The 22,292-nt window shown below is 35.4% G+C and overlaps 1 protein-coding gene across 1 annotated transcript in view; it reads left to right on the top strand.

The window, feature by feature from the left end:
• The first annotated feature begins 1,742 nt into the window (after nucleotides 1-1,742).
• KLHL1 (kelch like family member 1) overlaps nucleotides 1,743-22,292 on the top strand; it is a 139,866-nt gene continuing 119,316 nt past the window's right edge. The window contains exons 1-2 of the mRNA XM_026044098.1: nucleotides 1,743-1,900; nucleotides 18,911-19,047. Of these exons, the coding sequence (XP_025899883.1) occupies nucleotides 1,758-1,900; nucleotides 18,911-19,047 (280 nt within the window). The 5' untranslated portion in view covers nucleotides 1,743-1,757. The remainder of the gene's footprint in view (nucleotides 1,901-18,910; nucleotides 19,048-22,292) is intronic.

Here is a 22,292-nt window from a genome sequence, read left to right as displayed (position 1 = left end):
GAGAGAGAGAGAGAGAATGATATCCCTACCCACTGCCCATAAAGTGAACTTCTCTGTCATTGCAATTTTTTTCTTGAAAATTCAGAAATATATGAAAGTTAGCATGGATTTCTGTTCAACATGTTTGCCAGACCAGAAAAGAAAGTACAATCACCTGTCACCTGTAGCATAAATACATTCATTTTATACCTTTAGGAAGAGATACTATGGTTGATAAAGTTTTACCAGTCCAATTTGCTATACTGTCTCACGCAATTTGCTATAGTTTTTACCCAGTATAAATAGTCCAGACTAATATATTGTAACATTATTATCATAAAAATTGCAATATTTGATAATTTAAAATAGATTTCTTTTTTTACCCTCTCCCCTCCTTAATCCCTACTATGCTATATACAGATATTAATTTGCAAGAATGAGTTTCCTTTTAAAAAATATCCGTGGGTCGTCCTCAGTTATGCAGGCTTCCAACTTGGCATTCACTGGCAGGTTACCACTTCAAAGGAGCTCTAAGAAAGCTAGGATTGGMTGTGGCAGAGAGATGGGCCAGCCTTTCCTCCTTTCCCCAGTGACTCTCCTCCAATGATTGTAGCAGAGTCCTTGCAACAACATTGGACAAAACTAACCCAAATGGCTGTAGCAAATACTTCCTTTTAAGTAGACAAGTATTTTAATTTTTGAGTATTTAATTTTAATAGCTCATTTTTAATTATATTTATGTCATTTTCAAAAGTTTCCAGCACCAAAAATGCACATTACATTATTTTACAGATCTWTTAATATCATTATAGTTTCCACTGAATAGGGAATATGATTCCAAATGATTTAAAAGAATATCTAATGAAATAAGTGCTTTATTTATTTATTGTTAATTACTGAATTTTCTTCTGCTCTCTTTAATATTTCTAATTTTAATATTAGAATATATATATACTGATTTGAATTAGCTGATAAGGCCATTCTTCATGCTGGCCTTAAAATATGTCCTCTGATACTCTGATGATCTTCTATTGGTTCAATAAGATATTTTGTATATCTCTTGAGGGAAATGATAGCTTGACAATGTATGAAATGCTTCATTTTCAGCACCAAAAGATAGGCAAAAAAATAACTCTTTCATTTGAAACGATCYCATTACATATTTGTAAAAGAACAGAGTATTGTCTTTGTCATAGATTATTTGGAAGCACATAGTTTTCTTGAGAGCTAGTTGCTGTAGTTTCTTATTTCAGTAAAGTTTTTGAACCAAAAGTGTTGTACCAAACAAGTTTGAACTAAGAAATATGAGTGCATAATTAGAGAAAAAATATTTTCCTACCATTCTATTTTTTTATGATTTTTAAATTGCAGGTATCATAGGAGACTAAARTCTTTTTGCATTATTTAGTTTTTGATTAAAATGCAAGTCCGTAATATTGCAGAAATTTTCCCAGTTCATTATCATTTAGGTTGATTAGTTTTGGKTTTTTTTTGTTCTCAAGTGGTACAAAATTAATGTGGATTTTGAAGTGAACTAGAGTAAGCAGTCTTAGAAACACTAGAAAGAAAAGATTGCTTTTCCATTATTATTTTGTTTGTGCATATGATGGAACAGTTATAGAAGTAACTGAATAGTTTGTTTAATTCTGTAAAATACTGTACTGTAAAATAATTTTGCTCTAAAGTGCTCAAAAATGTGAAAAGGTGTCACATGGTATCAACACAGCATTTCTTTTGTGGTTTGCAGACTGTCAGCAGCCTTATCACCTCCCTGTGATATGGATTCGAGTAGCTCTGAGGAGTTCTACCAGGCTGTCCACCACGCTGAGCAGACCTTCAGGAAGATGGAGAGCTACCTGAAGCAACAGCAGCTCTGTGACGTTATCCTGATTGCAGGAGATCGCAAGATACCCGCACATAGGTAGGACATAAACATATGGTATTGAAACTGTGACAATCAATGAGGTCTTGCATCTGCTTATTTCTTAAACTTTACTTTCTCTGGTCCCTTATGCCTACTTTGCACTTGATGTAAGCCACAAAGGCTGCATCTTTTTAAGGAAGGGTCTTTAAAGTATTTTTTTGGATTTATCACAGACAGATTTTAGTAATTTAGGTAGCATTCAACTAATAAACTTTCCACTGTCTGTGTGCAAGTTATTTTCCCTGCTTTAATGCTGTTCATCTATGAATGAATTGTTTTTTCTAAAATAGGATGCTGTACAGCTACAGTGAGCACAGCATAATTTTTATCTGATGATTATGTCATGCTGAAGAATCTCTCCTACAAGTCTCTCAAACCAAAATACACTTAGAGCAAATTAATACTGAACACTTACTTCCCATGAATGATTATTTGGAATGAAMTGAAAAATATTTTAATTACTTTTAAAGGTAATAGTGACTCTGAAAATATATAATGGCCTTCACATTTGTAAAATTCTATGAGGTGATGTAGTATTAAAACAGTGAGTATRCAGAGATGCATAGAAACATTTTGATTAGAGTTCAATATACTGATTTTTTATTGAGATCTTGACCTTAATTGCAGTCTTTGACTTAATGGATGTAAGTGAAAATCCAATCCTAGAGTGTCTGCTCTACACAGAGTGAGTTTGAGTCCCAGGTTAGAGAATAAGCCTCTGTGCATTAGAACTATAAGAGAATGGCTTGTTCTCTGTAGAGTCCTGCTTCTTTGCTGAGGCACTGTATCCAGGAAAAGCCTGCATTTGTCCCAGAATCATAGAATCATAGACTGCTTAAGGTTGGAAGGGACCTCAGAGGTCATCTAGTCCAACCCCTCTGCTCAGGCAGGGTCACCTACAGCACGTGGCACAGGGATGCATCCAAGCGGGTTTTAAAGATCTCCAAAAAAGGAGACTCCACAACCTCTCTGGGCAGCCTGTTCCAGGGCTCTGTCACCCTCACTGTTAAGAATTTTTTTCTTAAGTTCCTGTGGAACGTCCAATGCTTCAGTTTGTGGCCACTTCCTCTAGTCCTGTCATTGGCCACCACTGAAAAGAGGCCACCCTATCCTTCTCACTCCCCTCCCTTGAGGTATTTATATATCAGATCCCCCCCTCAGCCTGCTCTTCTTCAGGTTAAACAAACCCAGCTCTCTCAGTCTTTGCTCATAGGGCAAACATCTGTTCCAGGCCCCTGATCATCTTTGTACCCCTGCGCTGGACTCTCTCCAGCAGCTTCACAAGGAGAAGGAAAGCCTAAATACAGCCAGTGTATTTCCGTATTCATTACTCAGCTTTCTAGTGTAGAGGAGTACTATAAGATCATCTTTGCAGCTTTTACCTCACAAAGTTCTTCCTGTCCCCAAGTAAAGATAGGCACAGAGATGACTCCTTTTGCTGTTGTATAGAAGGGTTGCATATTAGATATTCCAGCTCTCATAATAAGAAAAAGATTAATGGAATATGCAAGACTGAGAAGTCAAAGCAATTGTTAAAATATGAAGAAGTAAAAATAGGCAAAGAAACATCATCAAACTACTTAAATAATCCTAATAATCACAGTAAATGAGAAAAAACCTCAACAAGAAAGGACATCAAGATAGACCTGGATTGTTTTGCAAAACATGAGTCAGAAGCATAAAGTCTACTTAGTTTTAGGTTGGTAATGACAATAAATATATGGAAAATTCTTCCTTGGGCCTTTTTTTTAGTCTATTCCTACTCTCCTATCTTCTAAGAGTTCCACTCACACTCTTCCTTCTTTGCCTAGACAAAACTCTGATTCTTAGAGACAGAAAATTCCCTAATATTTTATTTTTTTCTTTATTTTATAAAGAAAAATATTTTCTATCCACCAATTTAACAACTCACTCTACACCTGTGCCCCAGTTTTTTGTCCTCAGATACAAATGAGGTGAAAAAAAATGTCATTGCAAAGCCTGAATTTACATCCTCAGGCTGAACTGAAAAAACACATATTGAATTCATACAAATATTGTACATTTTATGTTGTTTGTCCTATTTAATTTGGATTATTTGAAATAAACCACTGCATTTTTCCTGGTATAAATATTTTGGTAGACTGCACAGTTTGGAGGAAAAGAGAAAAATGTCTTTTATTAGCTTAGTTCTTGCTCCCTGCAATTTTCAAGACAGCTGCTCATATTTGTATTACAGCCTGCCAGTAGTAAATTTAATTTCACATTTGTCATTTCAATTCTACAGCATATCTAAATCATTCTGGAGCTGGAAAATACCATAATAAGGAGAAGATTGACCATGAAATAATAGCCAAAATCTTATTTAGATTTTGTAATAAACCTCCAGACATCTTTCCATTTGATATTTTACTTCTTTGTGATCTACAGTCAAAGGATCAAATCTCAAAGAATTGGCAAAAAAACTATTGAATGATATAGAATTGAAAAGACTGTTTTAAAAAGACTGAAATTTCGTCTGACAAGACAAAATGCAGTGAATGATGTTTGTTTGTTTACACTGTTTGCTGTGTTAGACAAATGGGACTAGGTAGCAGGAAAAGAAAAGCTTCTGGTTTAATCTTGTTTAATTTTACAACACTACTTTGGTTGAAAGAGGCCTTCTGGAGGCTCTGTCCAAAGCAAAACCAATTACAAAATAGCTTCAATTCCAAGGCTAGATCAGGTGTTCAGGCTTTAAATATCCGTACATAGGTTTTAAATATCTGTATGCTGGGAGGTTCCACAACTTCTTTTGGCAAGCTATTCCAATTTTCATTCAGCCTCACAGTTCTCAATTACCAGGCTTTTGGACAGATTTGCTCCATCACGTTTTTGGAGTCTTAAGTCAGGCTGACCAATCTTTAGACTATCATCAGATCATTCTCCTCTCAGGCACTGGGCCCTGACAGACGTAAAAGTAGACCTTGCTAAAAAATGGCTGAGACATAGAAGAACTTCAGTCACTTTGCCTTTGTCACTAGGTCCCTGCCTCACCGACTGCTGGACAAAAGATTTCCTAAGTCTTCTTTTAGCTGACGATACAAGTTTAGAATCCTCTTTATACATTTCTTTCTATATTCATTTGCATCTGAGCCTTGGTTTTCCTATTTTAGTCTCTATATGTTTGAGCAAATTCCCTGCATTTCTGCTAGATAGTCCATAGCTACATCTACCTGTGTACTTCCATTTTTGCATTTGCTAGGCAAAGTGAATGAGAAAAAAAAGAGTGTACAGCTTGTGGAAGAAGGGACAGGCCACGTGGGAGGAACACAGGCGCATCGTCAGAGAATGCAGATGCGAAATGAGAAAGGCTAAAGCCCGGGTGGAATTAGAGTTGGCGAGGCATGTCAGGGACAACAGGAAGGGTTTCTATAAGTATGCCAACAGCAAGAGGAAGACGAGGGAAAATGTTAGTGCACTTCTGAATGGGGAAGGGGCCTTGGTGACGGAGGACGCTGAGAAGGCAGAGTTACTAAATGCCTTCTTTGCCTCTGTCTTTACTGCTAAGGCGACCCRCCATGAACTGCAGGGCTCAAGTGGAAGAGATATAAATGGGCTAAAGGAGGACCTTCCACGGGCTGAGAAGGATTGGATTAGGGATCACTTAGGCAAACTGGCCACTCAAAAATCTATGGGCCCAGATGGGATGCACCGAAGAGTGCTGAGGGAATTGACCGAGGTTATTGCTCAGCCTCTCTCCATCATCTTTGAGAGGTCCTGGAGAGCAGGGGAGGTGCCCRAGGACTGGAAGAGAGCCAACATCACTCTCATCTTCAAAAAGGGCAAGAGGGAGGAGCTGGGCAATTACAGGCCGGTCAGCCTCACTTCCGTCCCTGGAAAGGTGATGGAGCAGTTCATCCTRGAGAGAATCTCCAGGCATATGAAGGAGAAGAAGCTGCTGAGGAGCAGTCAGCATGGATTCACCAAGGGGAAGTCATGTCTGACGAACCTCATAGCCTTCTATGATGGGATGACAGGCTGGCTGGATGAGAGGAGAGCCATGGATGTTGTCTACCTTGACTTAAGCAAGGCTTTTGACACCGTCTCCCATCCTGATATGGAAGCTCCAAGAGAGCGGACTAGACGAGTGCACGGTGAGGTGGATCAAGGGCTGGCTGGATGGTAGAGCTCAGAGGGTAGTGATAAATGGGGCTGAGTCCAGTTGGAGCCCTGTGGCAACTTGTGTCCCCCAGGGGTCAGTACTGGGCCCCGTGCTGTTCAATTTGTTCATCAATGACCTGGACAAGGCATGTGAGCAAGTTTGCAGCTGATGTGGAGTGGCCGACACTCTGGAGGGCTGTGCTGCCATCCAGAGGGATCTGGACAGGCTGGTGAGTTGGCCAGAGAAGAACCTAATGAAGTTCAATAAGGACAAGTGCAGGGTCCTGCACCTGGGGAGGAATAACCCCAGGCACCAGGACAATCTGTACAGGGGTCGATCTGCTGGAAAGCAGCTCCACGGAGAGGGACCTGGGAGTCCTGGTTGACACCAAGTTAACCATGAGCCAGCAGTATGTCCTCGTGGCCAAGAAGGCCAATGGGATCCTGGCCTGCATCAGGAGGAGTGTTGCCAGCAGGTCGAGGGAGGTGATTCTGCCCCTCTCCTCAGCTCTGATGAGGCCGCACCTGGAGTACTGTGTGCAGTTCTGGGCTCCCCAGAATAAGAGGGACGTGGAGCTTCTAGAGGGTCCAGTGGGGACTAACTAAGATGATTAAGGGACTGGAACATCTCTCGTATGAAGAGAGACTGAGTGAGCTGGGCCTGTTTTCTCTGGAGAAGAGAAGGCTGAGAGGGGATCTGATTAATATGTATAAGTTCAGGAAGGGAGAATGCAGGGAGGAAGGGGCCTGATGAGCTCTTCTCATTGGTGGTCAGTGATAGGACAATGGGAAATGGGCGTAAGCTGAAACATAGGAAGTTCCATCTCCAGGTGAGGAGGAACTTCTTTACTGTGAGGGTGACAGAGCAGTGGAACAGGCTGCCCAGGGAGGTTGTGGAGTCTCCCTCTCTGGAGGTCTTCAAAACCCGCCTGTATGCCACCCTGTGCCACATGCTGTAGATGTGCCTGCCTGAGCAGGAAGGTTGGACTAGATGATCTCTAGAGGTCCCTTCCAACCTTGAATATTCTGTGATTCTGTGATTTTACCTCAGTCATTTCTAACATGCGGGGTTTTTATTTAATGTTAATTTTACTAACTCTTTTCATCTGAAATTTTGTCATCTTGTGGTCACTGCAGACAGGTTTGCCATCAGGTTTGCCCTTCCACCACAAGTCTTCCTTTTTTCTTTTTTTTTTTTTTTTTTTTTATGAGCAGGTGTATGAGAGGTAGAATTTATATAGTCAATAAATTTTATCCCAAATGAACAGAACCCATATCAACAAAAAAACAATTTTTTTGGTCAATTTAAAACAATGTATCTCGGAATTAAAGAATGGCTGAGTTTGAAGGGCACCTCTAGAGATCATCTAGTCCAATCCCTCTGCTCAAGCAGGGACCTAGAGCACCGGGCAAACAGACGGATTTGGACGATCTCTAGAGAAGGACACTTGCCAACCTCTACATATATATATATGCAAATATATATATGTATATAAGTACAAAAGTACTGATTGTGCTGCAGATTAATAAAAATACAATTAATAAAAAGAAAAACATCCACAGTTTTTAATTAAAAGCATGGATTTTTGCATATTTTCTCTACTTTTTAGTAGAATAATTTAAGCAAATACAGTCTTTACACACTACAGTATAATACAATTAAAAGAACTTTCAATAAAGCAGTTCAAAGCTTACTACATTTATTCTAAAAATTGCTATAATTTTAGTTAAAATTGGTGATTTTAACAATAGAAAGTATGAGAATATTTTTATTTTTCCCCGAGTTAGAAAAAAATCTAAATAAAACAGTAATATAAGAATAGACAAAGAAAAATATTGTATGCAATATTACATAACATCAATATTTATACTTTTTCAAAATAAAAGTTCAGTTAAAAAATGCAAGTATACTGAATCAAATGACACTTGAAAGATACAACAAGTAGATTTTCTGCCACTTATAATCTCTTTTTCACTTGAGGTTCATTGCTGAAAATATTTGCCCTTTCTTGCTTCTTGTCCAATAACCTGTCTTGATTATGTCCATTAGATGATTTTTTAAATGACTTTTTTTTTCTCTCTCTGTAGAAGAAGATATTATCATGCTATAAAAACTCCAATACCTGATACTTTTATAGAAAGCTTGCCAAGTAAGCTCTGGCCAAAGCCTGAATGCTTCCAAGGTGATTGTTGTTGTTATTTTATTTACATTTGTACTTCCTCTCAAAAAGGAGGAAAACATCAGATTAGAAGGCAGGTCATAAAACATAACCAGGGAGCTCTACTTTCCCGTTTGGAGGCAGCATGCCAAACTCTCAATCTTATTAAAGATGTTTTTCACTGTGACTGGTGACTCAAACAGCTTTAAAATTATAATGTGCTTAAGCCTTTTGTTGGCTCTTGAACAYAGTGGCTGTTTAGTCTAATCCTCCAGGTCAGCAATATAATCTTTCAATTGTAGCAACAGAAAGAGGAAGTACAAACCATCCAAGTAATATAATCATCAATAAGTAAGCAGAAGGATCCTGAGAAAGGAGGAACACCTGTCTAACAGGCACTTCAGACGAGTAAAGTAGTTAACACTTAAATAAAGGTTAAAAAAGAAGATCAAAACTCAATTTTTATTAAACTAGATAAATAATTATTGTAACATGCAGAGATAAAAAACAGAAGTAGAAAAAAATTGCAATGTACCATAAAGAGAGAAAAATGCTAAAATAATAACCTCTCTCTACTGTGGGCAATTTCCATTCTCTTCAGTTATTTTCTTGCCCTATTAACAGTCTCTCCTCATTTTAAAATATAATTAATAACATTGACTTTGTAGTTTGTTCATTTGGATGATGTATATTATATATGGTACTCTCATTTATTGTGTCTCTCATTTAGAATATAAGCACTGCACTGAGAAAAAGGAGAGAGGGAGAGTTCCTTCATGTWATGCCAGTCAAATGCAATTGTATTGAGATGCAATTAGATTGCAGCTAGTAGATGTAGTAGAATATAGAAAGAGCAATACATTTGAAGGACAAAAGCAGTAAGAACTAAATGTTATTTCAAACTGCAGTGACATAGTCAAAGCACTAATTATTTTTGAGGTAAAAGAGGTATTGAATGCAGTTTCTAAATCCTCTGCTTAAAATGCTATACTTTATAGCTGCTGAATAAGCCTCAAAAATACTGGAGAAAAATTAAAAATCAAGCAAAATCAATATGAAGGATAGACAGACCCACAGGATTTGCATTGAAAATCTTCACTGATGATTGTGTAAGTATTATGGCCAACTTTAAACTCCTAATCTTAAGATTTAAGGCATAAGTTAGAATTTGGCTAAGAAGAGTGTATACAGCAACTCAATATTAGAAGAAAACGTGCGTTAAACATATGTTTAATTATTAATGTCTAATTATTTATTTAAAACAAAACCTCCTATTAAACAGAGGTTTAATATGAAGAAAAAAAAACTTCTAAAAATTTTAGGAGGAAATTATATCCTGAGATTGAAATTGAAATTCTGGTTTTTAGTACACTTGGTTAAACAGTAACAACTCAAGTTTTTGAATAAGACAAAAAAAAAAAAGAAATCTAGATTTCTTTTGTACTGTTAAGTTTAGCCCAGTTTGTTTAAATTTTTTAGAAATCTTTTTTAATTTGTTTTCTGTTTTTGACTAACATCAAAGAATTATAGGCACTTGAGTTCTTCCTGATGTTCAAATTTGTAACAGATATTGTGGATGAAAAGGTAGCACAGAAGGAATAAGAGCAAATTTTATAAAACTTAGAAAAGTTTTACTATGGTTGCTAAAAATTTTCCACAGCATTTGGATAAAAGGTAAACTTTTCATTTTTTTATCCTACATACTTAAATAAATTAAACTGAACTAAAATTCAGTTTTTCTGTAGCCTAAGTAGCCTTTTTTCTGTAGCCTAAGATCTAGACTCCAAAGATCTTGAGTTAAGCTTCTGAATTAATCTCATCATGCAGACAATGTTACATAGATGGCAAATAGCAATGCTATTTTTAATAACTTTGAATAAATAACACTGAGTTTGCCATACAGTACATGCCAGGAAAGGATAATATGTATCCTAGGAAAGAAAACAGAGTTTTGAACTGCAGCAAAGTGAAGTTACTGGACAGGCATACTTTTTCCTAGAAGTGTGTGCTGACTGTTCAAGGATAAAATTAAGAGAATGTGCTGAAAAAAGGAGCTTCTGAGTTATTTTCACAGAATAAAATGTGTTGATTAGTATCAAAATGCAGAATGCAGAATGTGTTCTAATGCTATTACTTTATAGRGTGAAGCAAAAGCAGTAAGTAAAGTAGGCTTTGAAGGCTGAAAGAAACAGGGATAACATGTCTTAGAAAGGCAGTGAAGAGCAATGTTAAGCTAAGTTAATATAGGGAGGTATTTAGCTAAAGCTGCTTTGGCAACCCTGAGATGACTCAGGGAATGCTTTTTTTTTTTTCACATGCTGGTACAGAAAGGTGAAGGCTTTAATAAAGCTGCTGAAACAGGCACCCTGAGAGATATGAAACTGGCTCTTGACACCTGTGTTTGGGCAGCTGAGTCATTTCTCTAAACTGAATAGGTTTAGGAAAAAAAAAAAAATGCTATATGGTATAAAATGAAAGCCCAGAATTAGTCAGGTTTGGGGATGGTGACAGTCTTGCAGGCAACAGACAACATGCCAGAGGAAGTCACACCAAAGTGATGTTGGTCAGAAAGACCTCATAGCCCACAACCAAAAAATAGGTTTGAAGATCATGCATAAGCATTTAACCAAACTGAATTCTAAGGAGAAATAAGCTGTGGACATAAATTAATAGCAACATACTATTGAACTCTCTTTACACAAAAGCATTCTAAAATAAAGCAAATGGTATTTGAGGCACCTCAAAAAAAGAAAGCTTCCAGGGCCAAATATTGGGAGGATTGAATGTCTCAGCTCAACTGCTGCAGGGATCTRCATTGCACATATGTAGATGTGTATGTCCCACAAATAGACCTTCCTCCTGATCAGCCGGAGAAGAGAGAAAGATGAGGCTGCTGGTGCTATCCGTATTGATATATGATATATTATATACACTACATATACATGGATATAGATGTTGATATAACCATGGTGTATATACATCTGTGTTTATATATATGTTTCTGTGGGCATCTGCTAGATAAGTATTCACTGCCTCACTACCTAGGGAAATGTACTTTTATTGTCCTTCAGCTGCTGGCTTTTACTCCCTCCTCTAACAAAATATTCCAAAACATTCCTATAATAATCCTTAACAAAAGCACTTYAAAATTTTCCACAGCCCATTATTTTGATTATTTCATAGGTCTGTCTCTCTGCTTTCCTCAAACTTAATCCTGTGTTTCTGATATTTCTCCTGATAGCTCAAAGGAACTAAAACTCATTGACTCCTTTTCCTGCCCTGCAAGCTTTTCTTCCCTTTCCCCTGGAGTCATAGTGAATAAAAAAATCATTAAGTCCACAGATAAAGGATCACATTTATTTCTGCTTTTTCTCTATCTTCAAACATATATGCTCTATCTGAATACATTTCTGTTTTGTTTTGTTCTGGAGGAAAATACTGATAAATTGATATTGATAAAATAAAGCTCTGTTTTTCATTCGCATCATAACAAATCTTCATTAGCTCTTGGCTTCATCACTGTGACATTTTGTCTGTCTTGCTGATTCCCAAAWGTTGAAAATTTTCCTGGATTCTTGTTTCCTTCTTCTTTCAGTCTTGGTTCATCTCTGTACTAGCTGACTGTGTGAAGTTTAAAGTACAGGCTTCAAAAACAGATATCTTTAAAACTGACCCAAGGTCATGGCAAAGTGTTTCGGACAATGCACTTTGTTATCAAGCCTGGCAGCTGTGCTGCATATGTCACTTGGGCTCTCTGGGGGAAATCAAAGCTATGGCAGACACTGTGGGTTTGGTGCATGTGTAATGAAAATAATGATATCAGATTAGTGAAGCAATCCTAAAAATAGCCTGGCAATATAAGAGATGTAATGAGTACAAAATTATGTTTCAATTTGCGCTGAAAAATAGAGGAGGAGTCTGTATTTGCACTTAAATGCCTGGGAGAGGGTGAAGAATTACAATAAGATGGAACAAAGAAGAGAATCTAAACTCACAGGGTATGGTCMTGAGGGGAATGTCTGAATATCATGTAGATGGAGTAGATTATTGGTATCAGCTATCCTTTGGGGCAGAGATGTGTATTGTAGGAGAGGTTAAAATGAAAACAAACCATGTTCTACTGAAGGTAGAAAGGAAGATTTCTTCTTTCAGTCTTAACCTCTTCTCTTCTGAATTCTATCTGTCACCCTATTTGTTTGTGAAGGTTTTTTTTTTGTTTTTCTTCTTTTGTTTTTTTGTTTGTTCGGTTTCAGAGGTTTTTGTGTGTGTGATGTGTCCGAGGCAGAACTGCCTGTAAAAATAGCTTGACTTAATAATTATTAAGCAGCAATGATCCAGATGGTCAGGGGAAAGAGAGAAAGAGAGAAAGAGAGAAAGAGAGAAAGAGAGAAAGAGAGAAAGAGAGAAAGAGAGAAAGAGAGAAAGAGAGAAAGAGAGAAAGAGAGATCTCCCAGGATACGTTACTGTCTCAAAATTCACTTACCAATCTTCATATTTCTACCCTTGGCTAACTGTCAGTGTGTAATAATTATTAGTACTTTTTGTCTTACAGTGTTTGTAAGAGAAGCTGATTTAACATGGAGGAGCTTTCAAGGTTTCTTGTGTAGTAAATAGTATCTAATGCAGGTAGGAAGGAATGCACTGGATTGTGCAGGCTATGTAGGAATTACCCTCCACGCTCACCAGCCTTGTTTTACAATGGCTGGATTGAATGTATTTTCTGACCATACTTAGGATGGTTCACATTTTCATATATATGTATAGCTTGAGAGGGCTAGGTTCTTTTGTTATGCTTCTTACACTTTATCATAGAATCACAGAATGGTTAAGGCTGGAAGAGACCTCAAGAAAACATCTAGTTCAACTCCCCTGCTCCTGCAGGGACACCCAGAGCACGGGGCACAGGGTAGCATCCAGGCAGGTTTTGAAGACCTCCAGAGAAGGAGACTCCACAACCTCCCTGGGCAGCCTGTTCCAGGGCTCTGTCTCCCTCACAGTAAAGAAGTTCCTCCTCACCTGGAGATGGAACCTCCTGTGTTTCAACTTACACCCGTTACCCCTTGTCCTCTCACTGTCCGCCACTGAGAAGAGCTTGGCCCCTTTCTCCCTACATTCACCCTTCATGAACTTATACATGTTAATCACATCCCCTCTCAGCCTTCTCTTCTCCAGAGAAAACAGGCCCAGCTCACTCAACCTCTCCTCATACAAGAGATGTTCCAGTCCCTTAATCATCTTAGTTAGTCCCCACTGGACCCTCTTGAGAAGCTCCACGTCCCTCTTATACTGGGGAGCCCAGAACTGCACACAGTACTCCAGGTGCGGCCTCACCAGAGCTGAGGAGAAGGACAGCATCCCCTCCACCCGCTGGCAACGCTCCTCTTGATGCAGGCCAGGATCCCATTGACCTTCTTACCACGAGGGCACTGCTGGCTCATGGTTAACTTGGTGTCAACCAGGACTCCCAGGTCCTTCTCTGTGAAGCTGCTCTCCAGCAGGTCAACCCCTATTGTGTCCTGGTGCCTGGGGTTATTACAGAATCACAGAATATTCACAGAATATTATAATAATATTCACAGAATATTATAATAATACAGAATATTATTCCTCCCCGGGTGCAGGACTCGGTACTTGTCCTTGTTGAAGCTCAAGAGATTCCTCTCTGCCTAACTCTCCAGCCTGTSCAGGTCCCTCAGAATGGTAGCAGAGCCCTTTATATATGAGACTGAGAGAAATCTGAATCATTTGAAATACCTCTTTTGCTTGAATAGTGACTTGGGCTATAGAGAATTTCATAGATCCCTCAGTAGACGGCCATGTAAAATCATCTTTGTATGCTGAGAACATTGAAAGGAAGTTATTAAGCTGGAAAAAAAAGCATTTTAGTTCTTATTATGAACATTGAAAAAATCCATAATGAACATAACTGGTAAACTGGATGCATTCTAAGAAGTAACAGCTGCTGGAGAAATAAAGATCATTAGTTAAACAAGTGCATCATGAGATGTAAATAAAATAAAAACTGAAAAAGTAATTTGCATAAATACAGATTTACATAAATATTATAACTTCAGTAATGACTTACAGGTGGTGAAATTATTTGACAGTTAAGATTATTTCCTTCACAGGAACAGATTTCACTTATAAAAAGTTATATATATGCATATATGTGCATATATACATATATATAAATATACCTTCATACAAAGCATGTGTATATGTGTGTGTGTGTGCTTATTTGTGCAATATTTAGATTTTTTACTGCATATTTTTCAAGCAATCTTTTTATTACCTTATTTTATGCATTTCTTCATTTTGACAAATTGGTTCTGTAAAAGTCAACAATTTGTACTTTAAAGAATAAGTAAAAATAAAGTAGAAAGTTTACAGTTTCTTGGCAACCAAGTTTGAGAAATGGTGAAAACTCAGATTCAAAATGGAAAATTGAAATTCAAATTCAGATTCAAAAAAGGACCTTGAAAAAAAAGCTGTCTGGATGGACACAATAGACAAGGTTTTGTTTTACGTATATTTCACAGGCAAGAGCAAACAAAACACACAAACCATTTTAATAGGTTCCAGTATTCTTTTAGTAAAGGTGGCTTTCGATATCCTTCCCTTGAAAGATATTCAGTATAAGCACTTCAGCAATCATTGGTGAATTGTATAACAAGGACTTCCAAGCCAGATGTTGCATCTCCCTAATAATAATGTATGGATTTGTAATGTAATGTAATGTAATGTAATAATGTATGGATTTTTATTTCATTAAGATTGAGTAACATTTTTCCTCCAGGTTTTGAGAAGAGGATAGACAAAATGTCAACCCCAAATAGATAAGAACTCCACAGTTTTAGTCTAATTGTTACTGTTTTCTCTGCGGAAATCCCTGAAAAAAAAAMCTACTAATGATCAGGTTAGTTAATGGAATGAAAAGCAGCAGCATTAACCAGACAGGAGAAGGAAGAAAAAGCCTTGAACATTCTCTCCTGATACAAAAGGAAAAGCACTTAAGGTGTAAGCGGCCCATAGGATATTTTTGTTCTCCTCCTAGAGTCAAGGCACTCAACATGGTAAGAGGGCTTACCAGATTTTTTATGGGCAAGGATTTATGCCCATAAATTTATGAAGTACTCCTGGTTTTCTTTATATGCGTACAACTTCAGGAGACTGAGGCATATGTAACAACAACAAACTCAAACTATATTTTCAGAATTTCCTGTCTGCAAGGAAAGAAAAATAGAAGGCAAAGAATTATACCTGCTAGTTTGACATTCTGAATAGATGATAGGTGAAGGTATAAGGCTGATACACTACTTGCTGCAGAGAACGGATGCTACTCATTTAATGTCATTGAACTTAAGCAAAATGAAATAGAGTCTAGAAAGAGCATAATTAGCATATGAAGGCAGAAAAAAAGTTAATTAAAATGTTGCAGAGGAAACAAATTACCATTGATGACATAGAATGGAGGTTTTGACAAGAAAACTTTCTCAAGGTAAAAAGAAATTTTACAGCAAATCCTTTAAGTTAGCTTTTAATGATTCATAAGAGAAATTGGATTTTATACTCTATTACTAAAGTAGAGTTGAAAACTACAGTATTTTCCATTATAACAATGGTTATACTCTGCCTAAGAAGGACTGAGCAAACAAAAGACAAAGCACATCTAATTCTGAATTAAAGACAACATGAAAGTAGTTATCCCAAAAAAATATGATCAGACTTCTGATGATAATTTAAAGGTGGTGGACAATATTTGATCTCTCTCTCAAAAAAAAATCCATACATATCTTTTTGCAAGGATTTTTGGTACTGAGTAGAAAATAATTTGTRTACTAGATCAATTTTCCTGTTAGCTGCCCATGTCCTCCAGATACAATTTTTCCAAAGCTTTATAGTCTTCTCTGTCTCTGGTGATGTGATGGTCAAGTTTGTAACCTGAGTTACTTATGAAGCAATCTGAAAAGATTCTATGATTCTTAAAGTTGGAGGAGTTTATTAAGTATTCTCATTGTCAGACCACTGATTGAAAAAAAGAAAATGACATCCTGAGACAAATGACCTCTCTTGATTTATAGGTCAAATGACTTTGAGACAAAATTTAGAGCTGTTTGGAGCCTTCTGAGATACAGAAACCAGCAGATCATTTCAAATTAATTGAGCCCTTTTATTTCTCATTTTTCATTTTCTATGTCAGCACTGGATATTCTTGAAGCACAAGAAAGATTTAAAAAAAGTGCCACCTTTCAGAATTAAGTGTAATTAGCAGGTTCCTTTCACTGCAATTTAGCCTGCAAAGCACATCCCAAGAAAAAGATTTATGTCTTGAAATCAATTAACTTTCTGGTTATATTCAGCTGATGAAATAGTTATTCTATTATTTATATTAAATAGTGAATAACATATGGAGCTTAAAAAAAAAAAATAAAAACCTACTTTCCTCATCACTCTTTTCAAAATCTTGTTTTTTTTTTTTTTTTTTTTTTTTTTTTGAGTGAACTACTACTTCACAGACCCTTCCTGCTCATTTAAGATATGTCTTCTTTCACAAGCATGGCAAACCAATAAGATAGACGTGGAAGTGAAGCAGGTACTGCTGATGACCTGACATTTGTACTTTTTATTTTTTAGAGGTTTTCACTTTGAACTCTTTCTTGTCAGATCCCATACACTGAGTCATGCTCATTTACACCTGCAGTCCATTACAGCTTCTTGGTCTGTCTTCCTCTGTAGTTTCATCCAAGAATAATCCAATTCATATTCCCTGAGAGAGCTTTGTAACATGAGACAAAGGGAGGAAAATCATAAGATTCACTTCACATAGTCACTCCTCACACAGACAGAGATATTGATGTAGACTCATCCTCGTTAGTGCATTTTTTGTAGTAGGTAATGAAAAGAGATATAACCCTCCGTTCTATATTTTCTGTCTGTCATGCCTCTAATTTGTTTTCTTTGAGGTGAGAATATCTATAAAAATCATATAAAAAATAACGTATAGTCCTAAATGATAGAAATTACAAATAGAGGATTTACAGTTAAAATAAAAAGATCATTATTTTTTGTATTAAAAATTCTCTTTATTAATTTGTCTGTTGTTATCTCATGCAGCACAAGGTTTTTCTTTGCTTTTAATGAGACGTGACTGAATTTACAGGACAGGAATTTACAGGATGATTAATGAATCAGAAGCAATAACTGGTGAAAAACTGATGGGAAGTTTGTATTTTTTTTTAATAAAGCAAGTTATAAAAAAATGCATCACATTCTTTGATGATAAATGGACAAGAAAAGTTTATAAAGAAAGGCAGTAGCTACTTATAAGTAGTTTTGGAGCTATCCAAAACAAAATGGTTGTCTTGGTTTAATGAATACGTACCATGAAACTTAGTTGAGATAAATAAATAAATGTTCCCCAGTTAGGAGACTCTGAAGCTAGCAGCAAAGTGTACTGCATCTCTTGTATAGTGTCTGTGTTTATTAATGACTTCAATATGAATACAAGCTCCTTAGGGATTGAGTATCCTTATTTCTAAAGTTCATGATTAATACAATTGATCAAACCATCAGAAGTGATTAAGCTATCACAAATTAATTAGGCATTACCCAACACTTGAGCCAGAGTAATGATCATATGTGTTCTCCATCTGCCCTATGTGGAGGGTAAAATATCCCCTCAAAGCACTCAAATAGCTCAAAGCACTTTAAAATTAGGAAGCTAATTCAAACTGTCATATTTTGCATTATGACTTGAATGAGGAGAGCACAAGCAATCAATTACCAAATTGGTTGAAAAGTGGTAATGTTTTGCTTTTCAGGAATATATTTTTCCTTAGACAAAAGACTTGACTATATGCAAAGGAATGAATCTCCATCTGAGAGTGTACCATCAATGCACTTACATATACTATTAAAAAAAAATGCTGGAGATATGAAAATATTTCCTGGAAGTATTTGGTGTACTATTGGCCTCATATATGAATAGGGATCAAGCTTAGAATCGTATATGAATACTCACTCATAACAAAGTCATACTACTACTGTAAATGGTATTTCAAAGAGTATGTGAGCTTCACAAAATGATAACTAGTATGGATTTGATTTATACAGACTAGGTTCCAAAACAAGACTAGTATATTTTATAATTACTTGGAAATGACTTTCCTGTGGAAATGTTTCCTACCAAAAAAGTAACAACTTTAGATTAAAATGATTTTTATTTATTGAAGAGTACACTAATATATTAACAGTTTCACTAAAAATGAAATGATGTTGTAAAGTTACATGCTTCTAATAAAGGTTGTCAGACTTTGTCCTCTTAAGTTAAAAGTGTTTGTGGGGTATGGTACCTGCAAATAGGTAATAGGCAAAAGATGTTTGATCTTGTTAACATTAGGAATATCTACATTACAGAAAAGTTATACCAAAGACTGGAAGCTATTTTCTATGTCTGTATATATGCCTATAGTGTGTCCCTATGCATATGATAATTTGCCACTTGGTTTGTATCTCAGGAAAAAGAATCAAATTAGAATTAAATGTCATGCTTTATTTTGATGTCTAAATACATTAATAATATATTACTCCTAATTTTCAATTACAATAAAATATATATTTTAAGTTTACCGGGTACTTTGGTGGGGCGGGGGAGGGAAGGAGGAAGGAATGAAATATCTAATATATATAGCAATTTCAATGACACCAGTTTCTACACTTTTTGCAGACTTGTTCTCAGTTCTGTCTCTGACTACTTTGCTGCCATGTTTACAAGTGATGTTTGTGAAGCCAAGCAAGAGGAGATCAAAATGGAAGGCATAGATCCCAATGCACTGTGGGATCTTGTGCAGTTTGCATATACAGGTATTGCAATGCATGCATTGTATTTACCAGGAAAAAGAAAAAAAAAGTTGATAAATGATTATTACTTAATTTTTTGCAAACTTGCAGTGTAATTTGTTTGACTTTTTTTTCCTTGAAAGTTGGTATTTTGGTGGCTAGTGCTTATCTGTAGAAGAACATAGTGTATTCGCACTTTTATCTTTGCAGAACAGGACAAGAGCAATCAACAATAGTTTGCTAGTTTTGACTTTTCAACTCATATTGTGAACATTTTGTTTTATTWATTTAAGTTCTACAGTTTACCCAAGGAATCTTGCCAATTCTTTTATTTATTTATTAAGAATAAATAAATAAATTAATTAAATTAAACAAAACAAAACAAAATAAAACAAAACAAAAATATCTAAATAACAATATCCATACTATATTAACCTTAAGTTTAAGAAGAGTAAAATTGTGTATTTTTATTATAGAGTATTATTACAGATGTAAACATCCTTTGGAGGATGTTCCCAGACTATCCTTCAGTTCTAGCAATAAAACTAAATACTAAAAACTCAGAGTTTAGCAAAGGATAGTTTTTGTACATCAGAGACAAAAGATAGGTATATTAATCCAAACAGAAAGTTGTTAATGTCTGCAATATCCTTCAATAAAACCAGGAACAATATTAATTTAGTTACTAAATGCACTGCTTTGGGTATCTTGAGGTTTTCTTGTTAACCTCTCTTACCACATCCCCTGAAATGATACAGTTTTCTGGACAAGATTTCTGGAATTATTGTGCAGTGCCATTTCTTYTAACTCACTGACAAATCCATTTGCCCTCTCTGGGCATTCTGAACAGGCGGATGATGGAGTTGTGACATGGGCAGCTGGACCCTGATCACTGATGTATGAGCAAATAGGCCCCAATGGACTGCTAAGTACTTGGTGCCTGGCAGAACATCATCTCCGGACTTGAGAAGAACTTGTAATATAAAAACTATTAAATAAGACAACTATGCATCTGAATAGTAATGAGAAAATAGAACTAGCAGCTAATACTGAGATAAATGGAGTGAAGGATGCTGAATTTCCTATGAAGAAGTATTTACTAATTAGCAAATTAATTTGTTAGGTATATCTTTAAATCACAATTTGGATAAAGCTGAAAAAAAAAAAGAGATAGGTTTAAATATATACTATGCTGGATACTTTAGATATACCAGCTTTTGTTTTACACAAAAATAGTATAACTTTTGTTTTTGTTTTACACAAAAATATTATAACTAAATAATTTAATTTTGTGAATAATAGCTTGTTAAAGTAAATATATTATTTTTATTATCTGAAATAAATACAAGTTCTCTAATTACGTAAACTAAATAATAATGTAATTACAGCAATGTTGGATGATATGAGTCAAATATATTTTATATAGATATATATTTTGTAAATCTATTAGTAAAACTACATCATTTGCTTCTGTTTTCTCTTCATATCAGTTACTCATTCTTTCTACAGTCTGCATTAGGATTTTACTATATTTGCAAATCAGCAAATTTAGTGAAGAATGACTTTTAGCTAAAGTCACACTTAAAACAAGAATCAGCTTTAAAGTTTTTAGACTGTGCAATAAAATAAATATCTATTATCAGACAAAGACATGACAATAGCAATAATATATTTAACATCTTAATTCACATGGAGATTAATGAAAATTTGTATATGTTTATAATATGAAATGATGTTGTCTGAGTAATTTTTTTTTTCTATTGATTCAAAACTTCACTTGTTTCAAAACTTTGAAGGCATTTGATTTTAAACATATTAGCAGTAAAAAAGCATACACTGAATTTTTTTTTTATAAAAGAAATTATTAAATTTATTTTGTTACAATCTTTATTATATATGTATTTATATATAATGCATATACATGTATTTATGTGCATACATATATATACACATTATATATATATATAAAAATATATACATCCCTAAGTGCCATCTCCGCAGTTGCTATATGTTCATGCTTTCATTTAATACCTAATATAATTTCTCTCCTTCTAATACAACTTATACTGTAAGGATATGTTCATCATTTTTGTTACATGAAGTTTCCCTGTCTCTCACAGGAAATAACCTTTAAGAAGTGTTCTAACTGTGTTGGAATTAATCATCTATCATTAAAAAAGGGACAAATTATCCTTGCAGTTCATATTTGTCCAGAGTTATAACCCTTCCAGTTTTATTAGAGAATATCTTTGTTTTTAAATTCAAGGATTGTTGTAGTTTATATAGGTTTGCAAATTACAATGTGTTTTTTTTTTACTTTTTCTTTTAAAGTAAAAAATCATAAATCTTCTTTAAAGTAAAAAATCATAAATCTTCATGCGATTTACAGTGAAATATGTATTTGACAAGATATGCAAGTTCAATATAGACATCTACTTTCTCTTTGCTGCATTTGATTCACTGAAATGAAGCAAGCACATGTATCCTAAATTTATCAGAACTATAATTTAAAACAAAATCTAGTTTCTTCTTTTGCGTGTTCGCTGAATGTTTTATGTGAGCCCACTGAGGAGCTCCGAAGCCAACATTTATGTGCAGTGGTTATTCGGGAAGTATGTTTCATTTCTCAGGCAACAAGAAGATTGTTTTTAGAATATGTAAGTTTGAGGTCCTAGTGCCCCGAGTTACACATATTCATATGTATTCATTAATCTTGTTGGACTTCAAGATCAGCAGTAATACTGTTTCTTTAACTCATTTTTCATAGATAATAAGTCTTTCTTGACCTGAAAGATTAATTTTTCATTAGTTTCAATTATGTTTGCGTGTTTTAAATAGGAGTTGAATGGAAGTTTGAGATGCGAGCATTTTGTTGCTGGTGGTGAGTCTGGGATTTTTTGAAGCTACTACCAGACTCTGAAGTTCTGGTCAACCTTTGTCAGGCTAGCTAATAAGTATATGTTTCCAGCAGTGGCCAGAAGAACAGGTTGATGCTTTCATACCATTAGTGAAACTGCAGAAAATAAAATAATAGGAGGAAAAAAAAAAAATTGATTTCGTTATGACTGTCTATCTACATATAAATATCAGATATTATATAAAGATCATAGATCATATATGAAAGAGTGTTAAGCCCTATTGCATGACTCTTAATTTGATTTTAATTTTTGGATTTTTTGATAAAAAGTCTGTCAAATGTCCTCACTGTCACTGGTGTTATATCTAGGAAAACATGTAATACAGACTAATGTGATATATCAAGAAAGAAA

Source organism: Nothoprocta perdicaria, unplaced genomic scaffold (assembly GCF_003342845.1).
Source record: "Nothoprocta perdicaria isolate Ctin4 unplaced genomic scaffold, notPer1 scaffold_104, whole genome shotgun sequence".
Lineage (NCBI taxonomy): Eukaryota > Metazoa > Chordata > Aves > Tinamiformes > Tinamidae > Nothoprocta > Nothoprocta perdicaria.
The sequence above is the reverse complement of the archived record's forward strand: the minus strand, read 5'-3'. Positions and strand labels throughout refer to the sequence as shown.